Genomic DNA, 13,555 nt, shown 5'->3' on the forward strand with positions numbered 1-13,555 from the left:
AAAAGAAAAAAACTTGCGGTCCAATTTTGGGTACATGAATTATTTCGGAGAGGGAATCCATGTTTTAAATTCAAATTAACCACGCGCCCGGGCAATCCGCGCCTCCCAGGTAATCCGCGCACGCGCGCGCTATCTTCCTGCCTAGGTTATCAAGTATCATACAACTTACATAATTTCCACTTATTTCGTACGATAAAACGCGATCGAGATATTCGTTTTAAGAAATACTCGTGAGATTGGTTCAAGTGCCAAGCGTACTACAATGATATTAAAATGAAGTTCAAAAAATATTTCCATTCTACTTTAACAACGAATATTCCATGACGTCAAAACACTCTTAAATTCAAATTAACCGCGTCCCCCGGGGTAATCTGCTCACGCGTCGCCTAGGTTATGAATTTTTACATCATTTCAACTTATTCCGTACGATAAAACGCGATAAGATATACGTTCAAGTGTCTTTCGCGATAAGCGGAGATAAATGAACAAGCTGGCCTGGACACAATATGTTGATATACGGGAAAACAAATCGTCGCGAGAAATATCATAAATACATTGACTTTTCGACGATTTTACCCCCATTTCAACCCTTAAATCCCGAATCTCGATCCCGAACCTAAACCTGAACCTGGGATCGGAGCCACACCCTCACTTTCCTTCTACTGACCCCAAAAACTCATGGCGCCATCATTCTCCATCAATACGTGTACGTAGTCATTTTGGAAAATTGATCTCGTGGTATACTGGCTTCTGCTCGAGTGCTTTCAGCTTTTTGAGCATGAAAAGTCAAATCTTTCTAATTTTTATCGGTTACAATTTTTAAACAAGCCATTGGTTAATTTGAAATAGTTATATTTCACTGATTGTGCTATTATTCCTGTTATCAGAAGTTAGTTAAATTAACGTCTGTTTTTACTACATTACTTTAATTTGAAAAATACTCGAGTCATTTAGATCAACTCAATTTGGGAAATAATTTCGTCATTCTAGCTGGCCATTTAGAAATTACAAAATTAAGATGGTATTTTTCTTACTGTAACTAGGTACGAAGAAACTATGCTGCATACTTATAAAGAACCATGATAGCTTTGAATTGAATTATCATAGCGACGAAGAACCTTATTATTTTTATATCACACAGAAACGATTTCCAGTCTTCGCTGATGTGAAATTAATTTATTTTTGGTATAATCTACAGAGACTTTGGCTCGCGCCAAAATTTGGGTGACGCCATTTTGAATAAACAGGGGCAGCAACACTGCTAGCACAGCTCTTTTTTAGTAGGTAGTATATTTTTAAGCTACTAGTTGCACCACGGTTGCTGCGTCACGGGTGACATATCGATGACGTTTTACTACCAAAAGCTCTAAACATAAGAGTAAATTCGATTAGGCACCCTGTTTTTAAGCTTAAACTGAACTGAACTTCTACGTATTTTGTGACGAATGAGCTACATAAAAACAAGTTCAGCAAGCTTAGCTTATTTTATAGAAAGGCCTATTGATTTTTTTATGTTCGTTTTTAGGCTCATAAGGATTGCGTGTGTCCCTTTTGTGGCAAGAATCTGAGGTCTCGAGCAATTTTCAAGTCGCACGCCAAAATATGTCCGGTACGAACATTTACTACTTTCATAACATTTGAAATATTGGATTTGTAACATCACCAATAGATCTTAACCTTAATTACTTCTTCCATGTTAATTTTTTCCTACGTCACGAGCTCTTGCTATGATAAAGATGAAGAAGAGCTTCCAATTTTAAACTGCCACGTGACACCATGAATTTACTCATATTCAACCATGAATATAGATCTCCTAAGATACTGGCGCTATCACGTTAAAAAAGGCTGAGCTTTTAATCCCCGCCCACAGTCGTCTGCCCAAAATTTCGCGTCCATAAATATATTGAGTCCGTTTGATCAGAGCAATTATGGATAAGAAAAATGCGAAAGTTGCCCGTGAAATTAGTTTAAGTTTATCAAAAATAAATTAAGCGATTGAAGAGTAAACCGAAAAGGTTATTGGTATGTTAGCCCTTGATAAAGGGCAGTGGCGTCGATAAGGAGGGGGGGGGTTCCGGGTCCTGACCTCCCCTGGTCCCTACCTTTGACTGTACTAAATTTCCACCCGTTCTAACATTCACATACTATGGAGATCTATTTTGATTGGTGTCAAGAGGGCACCCGACGAAGTTAATCACTCTTATTGTTAAGCTCGTGCCACGTGGCTTTTACGTTTTGTTCCATAATTATAATACTATTATAAATTATTGAAACAAGTACCAGATCTGGACTGTAAGGTAAAATAATTGATTATTGTAATGCCCTCGCCCCTTAACATTTAGTAATGCTTTTACAATGCACTTTCCTCTTTACGGCATTACGTAATTTGTGAACGGCCCCCTTGGAATTACCAGGAACTATACATATTTATTCTTGGCACGGTGCCAATGGATCCTTACACATTTCAAGTATATACATGTATAATTTCTTCTTACTTCTTTAAACGGAACCTCTCATACGTTCTCAGATACCTAAATACATTATCGCTTAATGTATGATTTTCTCCGTAGGCCGCAAAACGGATCGACTCGTCCAAATCTCCGGCCAACTCGTTCAACGCCACAGGCAGAGCCCCCAAATATTATCACTCAGAATTGATTCGAGCAATTTCCTGCGACAACGTTTCGTTACCAGAGACGATGGACGTCGAACCCTCAATTTTACAGTCTTTATTAATGTCCACAGGTTGGTTCTTTGAGTTACAGCGCGTGTGAAACGTTTACTACGAATTTAGTTATTTTTACTTAGGGGCAACTCTTTGGGGGCTGAAAACTACTTCTGTGTTGACTGTGCAAGCTCTCTCCCCACTGGTTAAAGGGGTTTAATTCCGTGTTCCTCGGTTTCCCTTTCCATAAAAACTTGTACAACAAAACAAACAAGACTATCCGCAGGCGCCATGGATGAGTGCTCCCACTTCACAAGGGGGGAAGGAAAAAGCACTTTAAATGCGTCAAAAGATGTAGGTTTCATTGTACCAATGAGATATCAGGCTGATATTATTTTTTAGTCTTAAAAGGGCTTACTCTTACAGCGTAAGGTGGATTGGGAGCATTGCTAAAAAATGCTATCTGGATAGTCATTCTCCCTAAGTATAAATAAATTCTTTTAGTGACGTTTTTGTTAGTTTTTGGAGCAGTCAACACGCTTAATACGCTACCTTTGCCTCGTCGTTACAGTGAGCGCGTGCGGGAAGTTTCATAACTGGTTTCCAGTTGCGTAGTTTTATCGCAGGAAGTGTTTATGTTTTTTGGGTTTGACGTCAGTTGTACTTCAGTACACACATCAGTCACTAATTATTTCCAAATCCCAAAATGAAAAGAGGACCTGCAAGCTCGCGTAATTTAGTAATTATTTATTTGGATTAAAGGGTCATAGATGAGAGTGACCATGGAAACTACTTAATCCCTAATTGTGTAAGTGCCACTGCGTTAATCTCGCGGCCCATGAAAGAACACCAGAAACTAACGTGAACCTTGAAGGCCTGCGAAGGTCGGGTGAATGACAGGGTTGGACATAAGGCACTAGTCAAGGCATTTGACTACTTAAATAAATGCTCTGACTACTAAAATTAATCGCATCTGGGGGCTCACTAGTCAATTTCACTTGTGAAAAATTTACCTAAATATTCATAAATATTAGCGAATATGGCGTATTTTAAATTCAGGATTCATCAATCTAGTTTTTTTAAATCACATCATGTAACTCAATTTATAATTAACTCATATTTCAATTCTGTCGGGTAAAGCCAAATGTTGGCGGTCCTTCTAGTTTTTATACCCCCATTTTACCCCCACTAGTCATGACTACTAAAATAAATTAAGATAGGAGCCTCACAAGTCAGGCTAACTTTTAAAAAAAATATCCTTATGTCCGACCCTGGTTGAGGAATGGTTAGCGCTGTCACCTAGCAGCAAGAAGAGCCGGTTTCGATCTCAACTTATGGCACTGGTTGAGACTCTGAACAATATCGTCGGTTTTGAGTTGGCAAATTCTCTCCCCTCTGGTTAAAGGGGTTTTCCCTGAGCTTTTGGATCTCCCCTTTCCATAAAGTGTAGAAAGCTGTTGGCTCGCGTGGCATGAAGGACTTGCCACCATCAACCTACCCAATGAAATATTAAACTGTGTATCAATTTCTGCTTATTTACCGTAATTGTTTCCTCAATATAGAAGTTTACAGAAATAATGTTAATAGTTCTTTTTATTCAGTTACGTGGCCTTCTTGTTTAAATGTTGCTCTTACGTCACAGTATCATACTTTTACAAGTCTACGAACGCGAGAAATATATTTTTTAGCGCGTGTGCAAATCACCCGTGCGAAGAATTAACTAATAAAGCTGGGTCTTCTGAAGTAAAAGCAACATTTTAACTAGTTGGGCAAGACCACGTTTTATTTTATAAAATCAACTATTTAGGTTATATTTGAGTAAGTCCCCAAAAATTATTTTAACTTCCACAATGACCGTACACAAATTGCGACAAACAGACGTAGACATGGACGATTTTTTTTATTCGAACCCCTTTGGAAGAAATTTGGCACCTTTGGCTTTCGACCCTATCTGCATTTCTTGCTTAATTGGTCCACCTGAGCTTTCATTGTTTATATCTGGCTGCCAACAATATTTAACACAGATTTAAGTCACAGGAGTTAAATAACATTTTTAATATCAGACCCTTCTTAGCCGTACAGTCCGTACTGTTAGCCTTTTCAGCTTTCATTGGGCCCCATATAGCGGTGAACGTGAGCGCACAAACTGCTGAATTGTCGTCTGCTAAGCAGACAATTTGTACTTAGCAGTGGAACTTCTCTTGGGACTAGTTTAGCTACACACCGCTATCCACGTTCTCATACCCCAAAACGGCATATCCGAAATCTAAATTTTACCAATGTTTACCTGAAATTATAGAAGTTTCTTTTAACTTGAAATGTTGAATCTGATAGCTAATATGCGTGGAATTCAGTGCTGGTCTCAGAATTCGAATAAGACAAGTAGGTTTTTTCTAAGGCTAGGCGAATAGCACTTTTAGCCTATCGAGACGAATATCGAATACCCAAACATTTTCTAGTCGAATACCGAGACGATTTGTAGTTTTCAAACCAAATATTGAATAGTTAAGCTTAATGCAAATACTACCTTGTCGAATATTCGTCGCATAATACGCTGAATATTCGTCGAATATAGGCCCAAATATTAGTCGAATAACTGGTCTTATGGTCGAAATATTTTTAATTTAAATATCTGAATGGTAGAACTGAATTACTTAATGACGTCATAAGTGACGTATGACGTAAATAAGAAACAAACTATCTGCTGAGAGCCAACTGACCATTTACATACAGAATTTCCCTATAGATTATTTGGAATTTTACTGGGCGCCACAATCTTAGCCGTCAACCGCCAAGTGAGAGCTCTACCATAGAAATATCTTCCCCCAAAAGATGTTTTAGCTTCACCCTACCCAAAGACAGCTATGCGCTGGCACAGGCCGATAGGGGAGGGGGAATAAGGGTATATTTTTGGAATGTTTGCTGATTATTTACCGAATAATAAAGACCGAATAATGTATTAGAAATGTTATTCGACATTCGATCAAATACCAAAAGAGGCGTGTAACGAATAGCGAGACGGGTTTTCATCTCGATATTCGACCGAATTATTCGGTTAATTCGATTATTCACCCAGCCTACTTTTTCCGTTAGATCTGACAAAGCGAAATGCTACTGTCGAAACCATAACTAAAACTCACTAACAAGAATCATCTGTTCGATAAAATAACTACTTTTAAAAATGCGTGAAAACTTAGAAGGGTTATTGTCTAGAGAAAAACTACAATTGTCAGTAAAGAAGATAGATAGTTCTATCGTAACTTCTGCTAATACATATCTTTCCTGTAGAGCCGGAAAACGTAGCAACGGATCAAGGCAAGAGCGCAGAAACGCAGTGTCCTCATTGCTCGACCAAATTCAGCGACTCCGATATGGTCGATCTGCACGTATTCCAAGACAAAGGCTCCTGCAAAATGTGCAAAAAGGCGCTGTTTTGCGATAACCAACTGATAATGCACATGCGCAAATTGCACAATTGCGAGTTGATCGCGATGGGAAGCCCTAATGAAAACTACGACATTTGGCTGCGATGTTTCGTTTGCAAAAGATCGTACAAAATCTCGAAGGGGTACTTAACTCATTTAAAATTTAACACGGTAAGTTACTTCTAATCTCCAATCTTTTCTTACGTGGCAAATATTAACATTGTATCTAGTGTTCATACGGGGTCAAAATTAAGTGTGGGTCGGGGTCGGGGTTAAGCTATCCCCGAAAAAAATAAGTTGGGGCCGGGGTTTGTTGTACCATATTGGACACGCGTAGGTTCAGATATTGGAGATTTTCCCGATTAAAGAATGTGAATTGGTATTCTTAGCACATGGGCGGATTTTATGTCGCTATAAATGTCCGAGACATCTCGTTAACCTCCTCAAGTTACTCCACGGCTATTATAATTTTATAATTTAGTGCGCCCCCAAAACAGCCTTAATCCGGCCCTGCCCCCAGTGGCAAATCTAATATTGGGCTATTGATTTTTCCTACCGATTGACATAACAATGACCCTTCTAGACCTTATGGTTGAAGCGTTCTGTCAGATTCGGCGGCGGCATTGTGATCTTAGTACACACCAATCCCCTAGGATTCTGTGAAAAAACGATTTACGCTTGCGTATCGAAGCGCGAACCATCGGATTTTAAAACGTACCTTTGGAGAAGTGCTGAGACTAACGCGAAAACAGGTTAGACAAGCGCTAAGATACAAAACTTAAAACATGTTAGGTAAGCTAATTTTCTAGAGGGTCTATTCTAAGCGCTTTTTACTGTCTGTGAAGATAACTGCCAATAAGAAAATTATTTACGGGTGATAACGACCAGACAGTAATTTTTTTCCGCCAGTGAGATATAAGCTCAAATAGGACAGTCTTTTAAATGTGGGGTGGCGGAGTGGTTTGCACTTTCGCCTCGCAGCAAGAGGAGCCGGGTTCGATCCCAGCTTATGGCACTTGTTGAAACCTCGAAAAACTCCTTCTGCGTTGAGTTTGCAAGTTCTCTCCTCACTGGTTTAATGGGTTTTCCCCTTCCATAAAAACTTGTTGAGGTTAACGGTAATAGTTAGTGTAGGGAGCTGTTGGCTCTATCGTGTGGCATGCAGGGCTTGCCACCACCCTCCTACACATTGTAACCCGGCCACCTGAATTAAAGGCTTCAAAAGTCGCTTGATCACTTAGGCCTAAGGTGGTGCCTTGGATATTAGCCTAGCTGATTATTGTTATTTTTAAATATCTTCATTTACAGTCCTGCCAAAGACCAATTGTTAACGACGTTGCTACAGTGGAAAACGGAATAACAAGTAACTCTCGGGAAACATTTAGTGCCAGCAACAACCAAAGCCGTTCGAATGCCCGTAACTCTTTAACGAACGGCAAAGCATCATCTTCGATGGCCAGAAACTTCATATCAGCAACAGACACAGTTACGTCAAAGGTACCGAGCTCCTTAATACGGTTGCGTCGAGAATATTATTCCATTAACGGGTCCAGAAATTCACTCGCTACTACGACCACCGCGGCCGCCGGTAGTCCAAACAGTAGCATTTCCTCTCCAGTTGATCTCAATAGTTCCAGACAATTACCCCCAGCTACGTCTTTTAAAGTAGCCGGAATTAATAGCGAAGTTGGAAGTACTTCCGCTTCCTTCGACACTAGCGACCACTGGTTCTTAAGTTCTTTGAAAAATCCTCGAGTATATCCTGTCCCATCATCCGATAGAGCCACTGGCAACTTACTTTTGGAATCGAGTGGACTGAATAATCAAATCGGGGATAAGAACTCCGAAGAGCTCGCGGCTGCTCAGCAAGAAGAAGAAACCACGAGCCCCGTCAAGTGCATATTTTGCTCGACTTATTTCGGAGACTATTCGTTGCTGCAAACCCATCTGCAATTCGTGTATTCAGCACCTTGTATTTGGTGCGGTTTAAAATTTTGCCAGCAAGTTGCGTATTTCCACAAGTTGCTCTGCAGCAAACGACCAATTGACTTTAAAAGGCCAAAAACTCAGAAGAACACTGTACAGGTAAGTCTTTTTAGCTTAAGCCACATTCATTTCACATTCTATTTGACGCATTAATTGACCAAGCAGCACTAGGTTTAATGTCTTATATATACCCAGAACCAAGGTAACCTGGGTAGAGGTATATAACAGAAGACCATGTTATCTTATACATATCCGTTGTCCCTGTAGACCAGGCGCGCGTTGTCTCTGCCCTCGCCTGTAGGGGTGTCCAATCATACATATAAAAATTAAAACTATCATTAGGTGACTTCTACCTTCAAAGTGGTGGTCTTTTAAAGTGTAAATGAGTTCACTTATAACCACCACTGGCATGATGATTGACATTTCTTATATTTTTCACTCTTTTGAAATTTTCTAAATAATTATTTCGTTTACGTTTAGGACCAGGACATTAAACCGAGAAATGCAGCGGAAGTGAAGCGAGAGCTGGAACGAGTCGCGAGAGAGAAGCGACGCATTGACAGGAAGAGAGCTCTTTCTGCTCTGGAACGGGAAGACGAACCAACAAAGAAGGTAAAATCTTACTTTTGGGAAAACCTTGTAATTGTGAACATAAATCTGTTTAAAAGTGTGGACGAAATTACGATTTTGTAAGTTTTAAATTAATAGCTGACTTAAATTTCCCAATCGAGCAAGACAGGAGAGTCACTAGGAAAAAAAAGTAAAAAACATAATTCAGTTATAAATAAAGATTGACCAAATTCTGTTATCTAAATAAAATTACCTTGTTTGTTTGGAAACTAAAAATACCTGTTATCACGTGATACTGTTGAAACTTTGGTCGCTTGATCGCGAAGTATCAGATTAACATCAGACGACGTTTAAACAAATCTTTTATTGGGTAAAGGATGATAAAATTGACGAATAAGTAGATAAGTCCATAATGAAAAGGGGTAATAAAGCTAAACCCTAAATAAATTTGAAGAAATTAAAAAACTTACTAATAGCTCGTACCGATTATTATTATTATTCACTCGAAGATCTATTTGGTCCGAGCTATTAGTAAGTTTTTTAATTTATTAAAATTTATTTAGGGTTTAGCTTTATTATTCCTTTTCATTATGGACTTATCTACTTATTCGCCAATTTTATCATCCTTTACAATGCAGTCCATAGGGGGTTCCTTTTAACTTAACTTTTTATTGGGTAAAACTGGGAATCGTAAATTTTTTCCTGTATAGTATTAATTTTCTTTTTTAGATACCTTAAAGGCTAGATAGATTGCTGGAAACGGTTTTTTAGGATTAACCACGGTAACCGTAAGAATACCGCTGGAAATAATGGCGATCAAATTAATGTTTTACTTTCGGTTAAGGAATGGATGAAAAAAAGGTTATTTATACTTCGGAAATGATCGGCATTTGATTTTCCCTCTGTTCGCGATACTTTGAATGAGGAATGTTAATTTCGGGAGTGATCGGGAATGATAAAAGGTAAATGAAATTAAATGGGAATGGTTGGAAGTCAAGTATTAAAACAGAAATGTGATGGCACTGAATATTGTTCCAACTCGAATTGGTGGGGATGTTCATGAAGCAGAACTTTAGACATATGATTTTTTGAGTGTTATCGAAACTCTTAAAAAAAAATTATTATTACTAACAATTCTAATGGAAAATAACACGTATTTTGAGCAAACATAATAAAATTGTTCTTTCGGCTTCCATACTGGATTTCACTTAACAAATCTTACATCGTTTGAAGGTTCTAGTCAAAAAAGCCACGAAATATTTATAAATTTTAGACCACAAACCACTGTTGGTCTCTGAGTGACAACTTCCACAAAAACGTGTTTCCAAGTATATCTAAATAAAGCGTTTATGAACAATAAAACAGTAGAACATAAATTTTAAATAGGAAAAAATTATTTAGTGACTGAATAAGAAATTGTAAATTTTTTAAAGAAAATACAGTGGTAGGGATGCACCGATATGGGTACGGCCTATATCGGCTATCCGTGGCCGATAGTATCGGCCGATATTAATAAAGTCATCTATCATTGTAAAAGACGGTTCAGTGCACTGTCATACCATTTTATTCTAATTTTTCATTAAAAGAAGTTTGCAAGAGCATATCCGAATATGATACATATTATCTATCACAAATCGAATATCGTTGATTTTATTTGTCTACACTCGAAATCCCCTGTCAAATAAATGGTCTAGCTTCTGAAGTCTGGCGTACGTGGCGCGGACAATCACTCTTTGGGTCTTTTAAAAACGTTCTTGGTCTTACGCGCTTAGTGGCGAAATAGTATCATACCTCTCATCCCCAAGACAAGCAATGTTTTCGAATTGTGGCGCGCCAATAAAGAACGATTCCCAATTCTTGCTAGAATATATCTATCGGCACCTGCATCCAGTGTTGATAGTGAAAGGCTGTTTAGTACAACCGGAAAGCTACTTGCAAAACTAAGAACTTGCCTTTTTAAAGGGAAATGGAAGGTTGGGGCAATAAAATAGGCCGATATATCGGTTACCGATATACCGGTGCATCCCAAACAGTGGTATAACATTTTTAACTCTATTGCGAAAACAAAACTTTCCTAGGACCTCAATTTTGGACTAACATCGTTTGTAAGCCACTTTAACACGTTTTGCATCAAAATCAATTTTTCATAGCGATATGATTGGCTCATTTCATATGGAATCGGGTATATCTATATAAATGAAACTAACGTTTAGTACCATTTAATTGTGAATTACCAGAATGTTAAGAGTGACAAAGCTGCTCTGAAAGAGAAACGGCTCATTCAGGTCCGTCAGAATCTCGAATTCCGTCGGCTAAGAGCCGAACTTCGCCGAGAGTGGTACTACAAGAAGAAACTGAAAACGATGGAAGAGAAAGTGAGTTACAATTTCGACATTTGTTAATTGCCCGCAAACATATGTATACACTTGGAATGTGTATAGAAGAAATCTGAAAATTTTAATGATTAGGCTTAGCTTCTTTTTTCAGTGCTGTTATTCGCGAGCCAGATTTACCACACGGTGCTGATGAGCCCAAATAGGGCGAAATTGGTCTATCGTTGGAAATTCTGGCTATTTTATTTGATTTTTAATTAGTTGTTGACTCGCGTATTTTATTTATTCTCGTAGGCCGAGTAACTCCAAAGTTTTTTAATTTCTTTAAATTTGTTAGAGATTTAACTTTTTAACTCCCCTTTTCATTGTGGTTTTACATCCTACTGTATAAGTAACAATTGATTTGCTGGAATTGATGATCAAAATCATGCGTGATACTATCTATTTATTTAAAATAGCCAAATTATAACGTCGTCAGAGAGCCATTGTAGAGTATTATAGTTAGACAATTTATAATCTAATTAGTGGGCTTTAACATATAAATTATATATCCCATGTAAAAATATTGCTTATAATTGCTGCAATTTATGTTATTAACCAATTTACAAACGATCAAATCTACGCGAGGGGAAGCTATAAGTACCGCCTTTTTGATTTCGACGCTAGCGATATCTATTGAAAAAAAGAGTTACTTCACGTTGAGCCGCCATTTGCTTTAAGTATAAACTGAACTTTACGTATTTCGTGACGAATGAGCTACATAAAAACAAGTTCAGCAAGCGTAGCTTATTTTATAGAAAGGCCAATTGAATGATATCTGCGTTGCGTCTCTTTCGATTCTCGGCAATTGCGGGTACACTGGGGAATCGTTGGGCCTTTTGGAGGGGTACAGCTTCCCCCAAAAACCATTGCAAAGCAGTCTTAGCCCCCAAAACTAATAATAGCTTTAGGCGAAAACTATTCGCTAGTTTTGGAGTATTTTTTTAGGAAATAGCGAGCAACTTCAAAATACAGTTTGGCTGTTATTGTATGGAAGAAATTGGTAGTTTGGGGTAAAAGGTGTACTCTTTTCGTCCCAAAGTGAGCGAATAGTTTCGGCCTATTGTTACTTTGTAGCAGAATTCAAAACTGTGGTATGATAGATTGAAATGTAATTAAAATGATTTCTTAGCATAGATAGGTTTCCAAGCTTTAAGAAATACCACTTACATCGAACACTACTTATGATAATAGTCTTGGTATAAATTATCAACTAAAGTGGACCAAAGGTTAGAATCACCATAAGGTTTAGGCAAAAGACTAGGTTATCCTAGAAAATCTGTTGGTCAGATGCCAGCGATATTAAATTCTAGGTTAAAACTAGGAGCAACAAACACAAGGAGAACGCAGCTAGCCTCTAAACACGCTAACGCAGAGTTGTGTACAAATTTCATTGGACGAACCATTACACTGAACGTTTTACGGGTAGGAGGGAAGACAATTTCCGAATTTTTCCCTTCCGACGCTTCGGCAGCAGGCTCTATAGCGTCTAACCCATGAAAAATGTACACAAGAAAATGCATGACTTTTGACGAGTTGCGTTCTCCTTGTGTGGGGTGCTGTGTTTGTTGCTCCTAAGTTAAAATCTGTACGTAGCTTAAATGCCCCCCAAGGTTTTTTCTACAAACTAGTAAAATTAACTAACGATTTACGTGTACCCAGGGAATCTCAAAAGAGAGTGCCGCTTACAAGGAGATAAATGAGCATTACGAAGCAATGCTCAAGAAACGCGCCGCGAGGGAGACTGCCCGGAAAGAGAAATCTACAAATCAGGTATTTTTCAAGTTGTTATAGTTTGTTTTCGCAGCGGGCACCATTACTGTTTCTTTAAAATAAATTTTAATAAAAACCAAAGTGTAAAATGTTTCGGGGAGCGTCAAAAGACGGGCCCGAATTCAAATGTTATGGTTTCACTAGAGGTCCTACCCGGAAAATCGGTCACTTACCCTTGTTTAATTACGCAGATAAATTTTGGTTTTAAGTTTCCAAAAACATTTTGGGAATTTTGAATCATCATGAAGGTCTACTTACCCCCAACCGGAAGTTTGTCTGCTTGTTTCCTAACGTGTTTTAATTGGACTGTTAAATTGTTTACTAAGGATGGCAATCCTAAGGCGTCGATACGAGAGTTTCCAGCTTATCGTGAATGGGACAATGAAAAACGAAGCAAACGCCGTCTAGCGGAGAAAATGAGAAACGAGACACAGTACGGAAAGGTAAGGGTATTTTTTACTTAAAATCTCACGCCATTTTATTACCTGTATCCCAAGTAATGCGTAAAGTCGGCTATGCTAACCCAACTTGTTAAAATGGGACTACAAAATAGTTCAGTTAAACTCTATGGATGAATTCATAGGCTCTTTAGTGCCAGGGGTAAATTAATACAGGAACAAGCTATTTTCTTAAAGGGTATTAACTACACATAGGCGGTCGATAATATTGCATTGTTATAAAGGAATAATCTTCCTTATTTCTATTTCTTTTGGTCATCTAAAATTCTTTATCGTTTATTACTGAACTAAATTGTAGAGCGTTTT

The 13,555-nt window shown here is 38.2% G+C and overlaps 1 protein-coding gene across 3 annotated transcripts in view; it reads left to right on the forward strand.

The window, feature by feature from the left end:
* The window catches only part of LOC149963235 (uncharacterized), a 51,531-nt gene that overhangs the window by 26,569 nt on the left and 11,407 nt on the right, over positions 1-13,555 (forward strand). For all 3 annotated transcript variants that reach the window (XM_090180442.1, XM_090180441.1, XM_090180444.1), the window contains exons 7-14: positions 1,526-1,609; positions 2,571-2,745; positions 5,954-6,261; positions 7,399-8,175; positions 8,557-8,688; positions 10,884-11,021; positions 12,681-12,791; positions 13,118-13,234. In XM_090180442.1, the coding sequence (XP_090036568.1) occupies positions 1,526-1,609; positions 2,571-2,745; positions 5,954-6,261; positions 7,399-8,175; positions 8,557-8,688; positions 10,884-11,021; positions 12,681-12,791; positions 13,118-13,234 (1,842 nt within the window). The remainder of the gene's footprint in view (positions 1-1,525; positions 1,610-2,570; positions 2,746-5,953; positions 6,262-7,398; positions 8,176-8,556; positions 8,689-10,883; positions 11,022-12,680; positions 12,792-13,117; positions 13,235-13,555) is intronic.

This window comes from Leiobunum rupestre, chromosome 1 (assembly GCF_980474605.1).
Source record: "Leiobunum rupestre chromosome 1, qqLeiRupe1.1.hap1, whole genome shotgun sequence".
In the NCBI taxonomy this organism is placed as follows: Eukaryota; Metazoa; Arthropoda; class Arachnida; order Opiliones; family Sclerosomatidae; genus Leiobunum; species Leiobunum rupestre.